The sequence below is a fragment of the Chiloscyllium punctatum genome, chromosome 44, assembly GCF_047496795.1.
Source record: "Chiloscyllium punctatum isolate Juve2018m chromosome 44, sChiPun1.3, whole genome shotgun sequence".
Taxonomy (NCBI): Eukaryota; Metazoa; Chordata; class Chondrichthyes; order Orectolobiformes; family Hemiscylliidae; genus Chiloscyllium; species Chiloscyllium punctatum.
In genome coordinates this window covers 37,931,462-37,942,643 of record NC_092782.1, presented here as the reverse complement: position 1 = coordinate 37,942,643, position 11,182 = coordinate 37,931,462, and the positions used below count along the sequence as shown (strand labels likewise).

The 11,182-nt window shown below is 40.7% G+C and overlaps 1 protein-coding gene across 1 annotated transcript in view; it reads left to right on the top strand.

Moving 5' to 3' along the window:
* Nucleotides 1-229: 229 nt before the first annotated feature.
* Nucleotides 230-11,182, top strand: part of LOC140466610 (uncharacterized) — a 50,263-nt gene continuing 39,310 nt past the window's right edge. Inside the window, exon 1 of the mRNA XM_072562058.1 lies at nt 230-829. Within this exon, the coding sequence (XP_072418159.1) occupies nt 326-829 (504 nt within the window). The 5' untranslated portion in view covers nt 230-325. The remainder of the gene's footprint in view (nt 830-11,182) is intronic.

The following is an 11,182-nucleotide window of genomic DNA, read 5'->3' as shown; positions in this document are numbered from 1 at the left end:
GGTATAGCCTTTCAATTTATATGCATATTTAAAATTTACTTGAAAATATTGCAATGCTATTCTTTGAATTTTTATCACATTCAAAACATTTCCACATCTCTTCCTTGGCTATGCATTCTCCGTCTTTCGAAACTATTCATACAGGAAATCTCACCCCTTTCCCAGGGTTATTACTTCCGTTTTAAAGGTTAACGGAAGCCATCCGGTCTGCGATTGGCTACTTCACACATCAATCAGTGAGAGGGTTAGATGCTCTGGTTCGCTTGGTTCTCATACCCCTCGAAGCGTCAGCTCAGAGAGATTTCTCTTTGGCCCAAGGTTCAAAATGGCGCAGTTGAGTTATGTACGTGTCGTGGTGGAGAAAAATGATAGTGAGGAACGGACTGAGTTGCCGCTAACTCCTAACGCCGAGATTCTCAAAGTGAATCCGGCTTTGCATTCGTCTTCGGAGCACCGTAAGACAGTGACCAAGAAAAGGAAGATGCAGCCATTGCTCGATGGTTATGGTAAACCCAAAGTGGAAGTGCGTGGCGCGCCGTCGCCGACTAGTTTGTTACCGGTGGGGAAAGCTGATGATGAGAAAGATAGGGAGAGAAACCGGGAGAAGGGCAGTTGTAACACTATCAAAAACTGTTCTGAACTTGAAGTGAGTCCGAAATATACACTGCCTACTCCTGCTCCTCGTCCCCTTCCCCCTGTTTACTCATCGCTCTACCTTCACTCAAAATCGAATAAATCTTCCAAGGAAAAGTACAATAGTAAAGAGAAGGAGAAGAAACACCGGGCCAAGAAAGAAAACGGCGACGTCAAGTTACTCCAGAAAGGTGTAGTGCTACATTTGAAATGAAGTTACTTTTCAGGCCGTCTCGTTTTTTTTCTTGCTTGTATTGTTGATATCAAGTATGAACGCTACACCTCAATGAAGTTACTGTGTTATGTAGTGCTCCCAGATGATTTTTTGGCGCCAGTCAGGTAGCAAATTTCAGAAAATCTGCGCCAACTGAATACAGTACTGAAAATGTCGAAGTCGAGAAAAAATTGTTAAGGATCCTGCAATTAACATTGTAAAGAGGGTTTGGGTAATTGAAATAGAATGTGAACTACTAAGACATTTTATTGTACGTTGCAGACTGGCTGTAAAACTACTTCAATATTTCTCCACTCTTTCCTTCCTGTTTTAAAATCATGTTCCTTATGATAGATGCTTCTGCTCAGTTAGTTTTGACAACATATCACTTTTGTATCAGTAATGATTAAAGCTGAGGTTAAACGTTTATGTACCAAATTTGGGGAAGGTGGTGGCTGAATGCTAATGTCTCTGGACCAGCGATCCAGAATCCCAGATTGATGTTCTGAGGATGGCGTTTGGATCCCACCATAACAAATGGTGAACTTTGAATTCTACTTAAAACATCTGGTCTGGCTTACATGTGACTCTAGTCAACATAATGGCTTTCTCTTAACTGCTCTCTGAATAGCATAGCAAGCATTCATTTGTGCTAAACCACTATGAAGTCTAATTAAAAACTTTAAACTTTATGGACCCACCAATCAACATCAACCTCGGCACTAGAAATGGCAGCAGTTTTATCGCCCTTCTATTCCTCCTACTAACATCTTAAAATTGGAAGAGTTACCCTACAGACATGTCAAGCAATCATCTGTCCTTGTCTGTATTTATGATTCCATAATATGTCAATGCCCCAGACATTCATTACCATACTTTCCCACCAGCAAGACATATCTTGGATGTGAGTTGGGAAGGATTCATTTGGGAGTCCCCAGTATTGACTCTGAACCCCATGAAGTCTTAGGTCAAATATGGACAAGGAAGCTTGCTGATTACTACCTACCATCTATTCTTCCCCTCCACCTCTCTCTTCCCTCCTCCCCCCCCCCCCCCCCCCCCCCCATTCAACTGATGAATCAGTGCACTGTAATGTTAAATGATACTTGGAAGAATCACTGGTGGCAAGGGAACAGAATGTGCTGTGGCAGGGGTACTTAAATGTTCATCACCAAATGTGGCTCAGAAGCACCACTATTGACTGAGCTGGCCAAGTGCCAAATGATATAGCTGTAATATGGGGTCTGCCTAGCTGGTGAAGGAACCACCACGATTGAAAAATCTACTTGCCTGGATCAGTGCAGCTCCAAGAACACTCCAGAAGGTTGACATCATCCAGGATAACACAACTTGCTTTACTGGCACCTGAGCCACCATCTTAGGCATTCAGTGTCTTCAGCATTGAAGTGCAGTGCAAGCAATTTTTGCCATTTATGAGGTGCACTGCAGTAATGCATCAAGGTTCCTTCCAAATCCCTGAACTCTACCACCTAGAAGGACAATGGCAGCAAATGTGTGGGAACATGCTCCATTCCCCTTGCAGATGTGCATCTTCTTGACATACAAATATGTTGCCATTCCCTCACTATTACTGAGTCAAAATCCTGGAGCTGCCTTCCTAACAACAGGGGTGTGCCTATACCTGTAGATCTGCAGCAGTTCAAGTTAGCTCACTTCCACTTTCTTCAGGGCAATTAGGAATTGGCATTAGATGCTGGTCTCATTCCATGAGCAAATTTAAAAAGACAATTGTGATGTTTTTAAATGTAAGTAATATCCATGTTGAATGCCCTAAACAAATATGCTCATATTATTGTATAGGTTTAACAAAAATGGTTAAGATAAGCTTAGTTATAATTGAGTAGTTGACCTCTTGGTACTGCTCTTTAATTTGGCTGTGTTGCTGCAAATGATGCTTTTCTGCCAAAAGCACAGTGAATCAGCTATCTTTGCTGCTGTAGAACCAAAAAAGCAGTTGTTTTTGGCATAACTGTAGTGCATGATTATAGTCTTGCTGTGTTGTTAGGGTAATGAAACCTAAGATCACGGACCTGATGAAGAAACATACTGAAAGCACTGTCTTTGCACCCTCTTCTGAATGGGGAGGAGGAACAGCTCATTTTAAAAATTTTGTTTCCTCTTTGTTTGAAGTTTATAGCTAAAGCTGATAGGTAAGTTGTCAGCTCCCCTCTCCTGTCTTCACCATGTAACACTTGACTCAGCCCTCACAACATTCTGGAGAAGACCATTCTAAACTCTGAATCTTCAGGGAAAAAAAATCCTCAATTCTGACTTTAAAGGGAACATCTTTCTGGGTATCCACCTAGTTCATGATCTTGGATGTTTTAATGAGGTTATTTTTCATTCTCCTAACCTGTACCTTTTTTTTTCAAAGAAGACCAATTATACTCAGTGCTGTGGATTAGGTCTCACCAAGGCCTTGTACTGCTGCAGTAAAACCTTCAACAAAATTCTGTTGACCTTCCTAATTGTTTGTACCTGCACACTTTATAATTTATTCGCTAAACACTTGGATCCTTCTGTACCACTGACTTATGAAATGTCCCTTTAAACAGTATATTGCTTTTCTTTTCTGCCAAAACAAACAGACCGCATTATTTTGCAGGGTTTTGATGAGAGTAAGATTTGAGAAACTGGCAGAAAGATCAGTAATCTGTGAACACAGATGTAAGACAGTTGGAAAGCATCCAGAGAAACGTTTGTTTTACATGGTTATTGTAATATGGGATGTGGTGCTTGAAAGTCTAGGAAAATTAACTACAAAGTGACATTCAGTAGGAGATTCTGCAAATACTTGTAAAATAAATAAAACAGGGCTGTGGGAAAAGAGAAGAGAGGGGAGTGTGTATCCACATGGTGAGCTCTTTCAGGAGCTAGCAGAGAGTTAATGGACGAAATGGCATCCTTTCAAGCTGCGGTTGTTAAACTTGCATTCATTTACAATGACTAAATTTGCCCACCTGCATTTATTTACAGACAGCAGACTTTATCAGGAAAGACTGAACAAGTTGGGATGCTCTTTTCCCCGTGTGGAAGCGCTAACCTCTGATGGCTGACCTGACTATAACTTTTTAAGATAAATTAAAATAATTGATTGGTTAGATGCAGAGAGACTGGAATCCAAAACAAGAACTTATAAGAACACTAAGAAATCCAATATTGAACTTCCGGGGGGAAAAAATATTTCAAAGTAGTAAAGCTGTGGAATTTGCTGTCACAAAGAAGAATTGAGGCAAATATCTTTATATAGAAAGGGAGCTAGATTAGTATAGTGGAAAGAAAAGACAGACACACTGATCAAGGTTAGATGACTTATTAAAAATCAAATCACAATGGCTACAGAAATACTTGCAAGTTAATCATTAAATGCATTCAGACATACATACAGATGAAAGCACAAATACCATTATCTCAAATCCAAATTCTAACATAAATGATATTAAAGTCTATATAAATCATATCTTTTATCAAAGTAGGACTGTAATTTGTGAAGAGAATGTGAGGTTCCAAAACAATATTGATAATTGCACAAAGATTTGCCAAATGAAATTTAAGAAAATGTGGAATTTCGCACTTTGGTAGAGAGACTTTTTAAAATTTAAATGGCAAGTGTCTGCATGTCCTTATGTATAAAGCACAAAAGTTTAGTATGCAGGTACAACATATAATTAGGAAAAGTAAATGAATAGATGGTTACATCTTGCAAAATGTCCATATTACAGAGGAGGAAGTGCTGGATGTCTTGAAATGCATAAAAGTGGATAAATCCCCAGGACCTGATCAGGTGTACCCTAGAACTCTGTGGGAAGTTAGAGAAGTGATTGCTGGGCCTCTTGCTGAGATATTTGTATCATCGATAGTCACAGGTGAGGTGCTGGAAGATTGGAGGTGGACAAATGTGGTGCCACTGTTCAAGAAGGACGGAAAGTACAAGCCAGGGAACTATAGACCAGTGACCCTGATGTCAGTGGTGGGCAAGTTGTTGGAGGGAATCCTGAGGGACAGGATGTACATGTATTTGAGGTAAAAACAATGATTGCAGATGCTGGAAACTAGATTCTGGATTAGTGGTGCTGGAAGAGCACAGCAGTTCAGGCAGCATCATGTATTTGGAAAGGCAAGGACTGATTAGGGACAACCTCCGGGACACCTGCACCAACCAACTCAACCGCCCCGTGGCTGAACACTTTAACTCCCCCTCCCACTCCGCCAAGGACATGAAGGTCCTTGGCCTCCTCCATCGCCAGACCATAGTAACACAACGCATGGAGGAAGAGCGCCTCATCTTCCGTCTAGGAACCTTCCAACCACAAGGGATGAATGCAGATTTCTCCAGCTTTCTCATTTCCCCTCCCCCAGCTTTTCTCAGTCCCAACCCTCAGACTCAGCACCGCCTTCTTGACCTGCAATCTTCTTCCCGACCTCTCCGCCCCTACCCCCTCTCTGGCCTATCACCCTCACCTTAACCTCTTTCCACCTATCATTCCCAACGCCCCTCCCCCTAGTCCCTCCTCCCTACCTTTTATCTTAGCCTGCTTGGCACACCCTCCTCATTCCTGAAGAAGGGCTTATGCCCAAAACGTCGATTCTCCTGCTCCTTTGATGCTGCCTGACCTGCTGCGCTTTTCCAGCAACACATTTTAAGCTCTGATCTCCAGCATCTGCAGTCCTCACTTTCTCCTAACTGATTATGGATAGCCAACATTGCTTTGTGTGTGGGAAATCATGTCCCACAAACTTGATTGAGTTTTTTGAGGAAGTAAAAAAGAGGAATGATGGGGGCAGAGCAGTAGATGTGATCTATATGGACTTCAGTAAGGTGTTCGACAGGGTTGCCCATGGGAGACTGGTTAGCAAGGTTAGATCTCACAGATTACAGGAAGAACTAATCATTTGGATACAGAACTGGCTCAAAGATAGAAGACAGAGGATGGTGGTGGAGGGGTGTGTTTCATACTGGAGGCCTGTGACCAGGGGAGTGCCACAAGGATTGGTGATGGGTCCTCTACTTTTTGTCATTTACATAAATGATTTGGATGTGAGCATAAGAGGTACAGTTAGTAAGTTTGCAGATGACACCAAAATTGGAGGTGTAGTGGACAAAAAGAGCGTTACTTCAGATTACAACAGGATCTTGACCAGCTGGCCAATGGGCACAGAAGTGGCAGATGGAGTTTAATTCCGTTAAATGCAAGGTGCTACATTTTGGGAAAGCAAATCTTAGCAGTACTTATACACTTAATGGTAAGGTCCTAGGGAGTGTCACTGAACAAAGGGACCTTGGAATGCAGGTTCATAGCTCCTTGAAAGTAGAGTCGCAGATAGGATAGTGGAGAGGGCGTTTGGTATGCTGTCCTTTTGGTCAAGAGTATTGAGTACAGGTGTTGAGAGGTCATGTTGCGGCTCTACAGGATATTGGTTAGGCCACTGTTGGAATATGGTGTGCAATTCTGGTCTTTCTATCTGAAAGATGTTGTGAAACTTGAAAGGGTTCAGAAAAGATTTACAAGGATGTTGCCAGGGTTGGAGGATTTGAGCTATGGGAGAGGCTGAACAGGCTGAGGCTGTTTTCTCTGGAGTATCGGAGGCTGAGGGGTGACCTTAGAGGTTTACAAAATTAGATTAGATTAGATTACTTACAGTGTGGAAACAGGCCCTTCGGCCCAACAAGTCCACACCGCCCCGCCGAAGCGTAACCCACCCATACCCCTACATCTACATCTACATCTACCCCTTACCTAACACTACGGGCAATTTAGCATGGCCAATTCACCTGACCTGCACATCTTTGGACTGTGGGAGGAAACCGGAGCACCCGGAGGAAACCCACGCAGACACGGGGAGAACGTGCAAACTCCACACAGTCAGTCGCCTGAGGCGGGAATTGAACCCGGGTCTCTGGCGCTGTGAGGCAGCAGTGCTAACCACTCTGCCACCGTACCACCTGGATTGAGGGACATGGATAGGGTAAATAGGCAAAGTCTTTTCCCTGGGGTCGGGGAGTCCAGAACTAGAGGGCATAGGTTTAGGGTGAGAGGGGAAAGATATAAAAGAGACCTACGGGGCAACGTTCTCACACAGAGGTGGTATGTGTATGGAATGAGCTGCCAGAGGAAGTGGTGGAGGCTGGTACAATTGCAGCATTTAAGAGGTATTTGGATGGGTATATGAATAGAAGGGTTTGGAGGGATATGGGCCAGGTGCTGGCAGGTGGCACTAGATTGGGTTGGGATATCTGGTCGGCACGGATGGGTTGGACCGAAGGGTCTGTTTCCATGCTGTACATCTCTGATGCTGTGACTCTATGAATGTTATTTATCCTAACATTTAATATGAAAGTAGGCAGGTTATGCTTCAGTTATAAAGGGCATTGATGAGACTGCATTTGCAGTACTGTGCACAATATTGGTCACTTTACTTGAGGAAGAATATAAAAAGTTGAAATCAGTTCAGCGAAGGTTTACTAGTTAACTAACTAATAAATGGTTTGTCTTTGAGGAAATTTGGATGGGCTAGACTTGTATCTGCTGGCATTTTTTTATTGATTCATAGGATGAGGGTGTCACTGGCTAGGTCAGCATTTACTGACCACCCCTAAATGCCCAGAGGGCTGTTAAGAGTCAACCACGTTCCTATGGGTCTGGAGTCACATGTAGGCCATAACTTAGAAAAGTAAGAAATGATTCAATTGAAAGATACAAAATCATGAAGGGTCTTGACTGTATTGCTGTGAAGAGGATGGTGCTGCTTGTGGGGAACCTAGGATTAGAAGTCACTGTTTAAGATTGAGGCATTGCCTATTTTAAACAAAGTAGGTGAAGTTTTTAAATATTTTTAAGGCATAAATTCTTGTTAAGCAAATGTAAGGTGGGAATTTGGATTTGAAGTTAGGTTCAGACCAGCCATAATTTTATTGATTAGTGGAGCAGGCTCAGAACTGAATGCCATGCTCCTCCTGATTTGTATGTTTCCATTTATTACATTTGAAATGAAGTGGCCAGGGCAAATCTGGATTTGTTTCACTTCTTTCATGGTCAAAATTAAGCAAATTCAAATTCAGCCAATTGATCAAATAAACCAAGGCCAAATGTCCAACATGCAGCAGACATAAGATTTTCCAGCATTAATATTTTGTCATAAATGTGGCTATGGTTATGTTATTTTAGCCATAGTTTTTTTTGTATAGACCTTCCCCATATAACTAGTCAGCAATTTCTAGCAGACAACATTAGGTTATTTGAGCAATAGGTTTTCCAACTTCTAAATCATTAATGTAGGAATGGTGAAGATGTTTTGTTCAACTAATTGAAACACATACAGATGATGGAAGGATTTGAATGTGCTGCTATATTAACCATGAGAGAGACAAATAATGTGTTAATAGACTCCCAATAGAATTTTAAGCAGCTGAAAACTGCAAGATGATATGCACATGACCTACTTTAACTCCGAAGCTGACAATGCCTCTATTAAGAAACATTCCCTCTTCCCTCTTCAGTTCAGATGTCACAATGGTCTTATCTTTCTGGAGCGTCTTTTCAGTTCAGACCCTTTTCTGGTTTGTGTTCTTTCAGTTCTGACATCATAGACATTTCCAATTTCTATTATCCATCCATTATTGTCTGTACCTATTTAGCTTAAGCATTGTCTCTTTCTATCTCTCCTCTTCACATCACTTCTTAGAACACAACTCCTTTGACTAAGCTTTCATTTGCCTTTCCTAGTGTCTGTTTGTGGCACTGCTGTATTCTGTTTGGTGCACCTGTGAAAAATCTTGGGACTTTTTAGTTATAACTGCAAGTACTCAAAAATATTTAAAAATACCAAATGTGACCAAAACAACTCCAGAATGAAAGCTGATAAAGATGTAAATGAAAAAAAGAGCTGCTGATGGGAAAAAATAGAGCAGTGATGAAGTGCTGTAAGTGGTCACTTGAAATATGAAATCCTTTATTTGGTTCGATCAAAGCCAAAGGTCAGAGCAACACCATGAACTGGATAAAATTACATGCTGTTTGGAGGTCAGGATCACTTTCATTGAAAGTTTGGAAGACTTTCAAAAGTGCCTAGTCACTCCACTTTACCATTTCATGTTGAAATACTTTGCGCAGCAGTACAGTATTTCGAATCATGGAGGCATATGTGGCTAACTGTTTTGCATGGAATAAATATTCTGAACTTCAGTCACTCTTCACAAAGTGTTTATACTGTGATTGTGTGAGAAAATTCTGACAGGCAAGCAGTTAATATTGTAATGTTGAACTTCTGTGTTTGAAGGGCCTTCATTGTACACTGGATAATCTTGGAAGATTTCAGCCTATGTACAGTGAAGTAAATTCCATTTCATGTGGTACAAGCACAATGTCAGTAAAATGCCTACTTCAAGTTTAATCTTTAATACTGGATTACAGTAATGAACCAGGTTCAAATCAATGCAGATATCAATATAATCATGTTAGTTAATGCAGTTAGATCCAGAGAAATCAAAAGTTGCTTCAGTTTTTGCTTAATAATAGGTTTTACAGCAATTGCTGAAGTTATTCACTGTCTCTAAATAGCCCACAAAAACTCTAGCATTTTGTTTCATATGTAAATTATAGTCCATCTTTCAGATGGAACTTAATATTTTGAGTGGGAGTAAGCCTAAGCAGCAATATATGTGTACATTGGGGCAGGTGTGTCAGGGCTTTCATGATGCCTGCCTATTCAGTATCTTTTTGTAATTTTAACTTTTATAGTTTTTAATGCAGAATTTCTGCTTGCCATTAGGATGGAGAAGTAGCACTTTTTTTGATCTAAATTTATGGAAGATGCAAGATGAAGGGTCTAATAATATGCTATTTTTAAGTAGTTCAATTTATCTTCACAACACGAACCACTCTCTTCATGTACTTGGCACCTCAACATATCTTTTACAATCTAGTGGATATTGAAATTCATCAAGGTCATTCATTTTTATTGAAGTTTAAATTAACGCAACTCCATGACTGGATTGAAAATGATGGTGCTACTCCAGGATTATCCTGTTGCAGTTTCTGTAAATCAGTGATGCTAATGAGTTAGACATTAGTATAAAATCGTGCATAAGATGATACAAAATAAGAATAAGCATATACCATTTAACTTTTTTGCGCCTGTTCTGCCATTCAGTAAAATCATTGTTGATCCAATTGTGGGCTTGATGCCATTTTCCTGCTTGGCTACCATAATTCTTCCTCACTAATCAAAGATCTATCAAACATAGCTTTGACTATATTCAGTGATTCAGCCCCAGAATAGAGAATTGCAAAGTCTAGCATCAGTCTAGAGGAATGGTATTCATCCTTGTCTGTTAATTGAGGTTTTCCTTATTTTTACACTGAGGCCATAGTCCTTTTGTTTCACTCACCGCTTCCCCCAACACATACATCTGCGCATACTTGCCTACGAAAAGGAAACTTCTCCCAGCAACTCACTATTTCATGTCCTGTAAGAATCTTATGTGTATGTATTTATTAATAAAATTGCTCTCATTCTTCTAAACTCCAATGAGTAAACGCCTGACATGCTTAACCTTTTCTCATTCAACAACCCCATCATTTCAAGAATCAGCAATTGTACGTTCCCTAAACAATGCAGTTATTATCCCACCTTTAACAAGGTTAAAGCTATATGCACTACTCTAGATGTGGTGGCAAGTCCAGTACAGCTATTGTAACACTATCTTACTTTTATATTCCATTCCTCTTGCATTCCATGTACCTTCCTTTCTACCTTTTGTGTCTGTATGTTAACGTTTTGTGATTCATATACCAGGACTTCCAGGTCCCTCCCGACCATGGGTTCTGTAGTCTGTCTCCACTCAAATAATAAACTATTGTCTTTCCTGCCAGAATGAGATCTATGTTTTCCACGCGTCCTTCATCTGCCATATTTTTGCCCACTCGGTTAATCTATCTAAATTCTGTTGTTTCTCATTTAAAGTTATCCAGTCAATCTTTGTGTCATCAGCAAATATCACTAACATCGACATGATCTCTTCATCCAAGTCATTGATAAAAATTGCAAATAATCTTTACTTTTGCCTCCCCATATTGTTTGCACGAAATTGATCGTGTGGTCTTTAGCGCACATAGGAGTGTATCCGCATTTTTGTTAGCTGAGGGCAGTGCGAGGCCCTATCCTTCACAAATGATGAGGACTGTGTAGTTGAGGGCCAGTTAAAGTTTGCAAACCTGGAAATGACATTTACCCTAATTCTCTGCTTCCCACTTGCTAACAAATTTGACAGTCTGGTGGTATTATTGCTGAACTGCTAATTCAGCGATCGAGGTA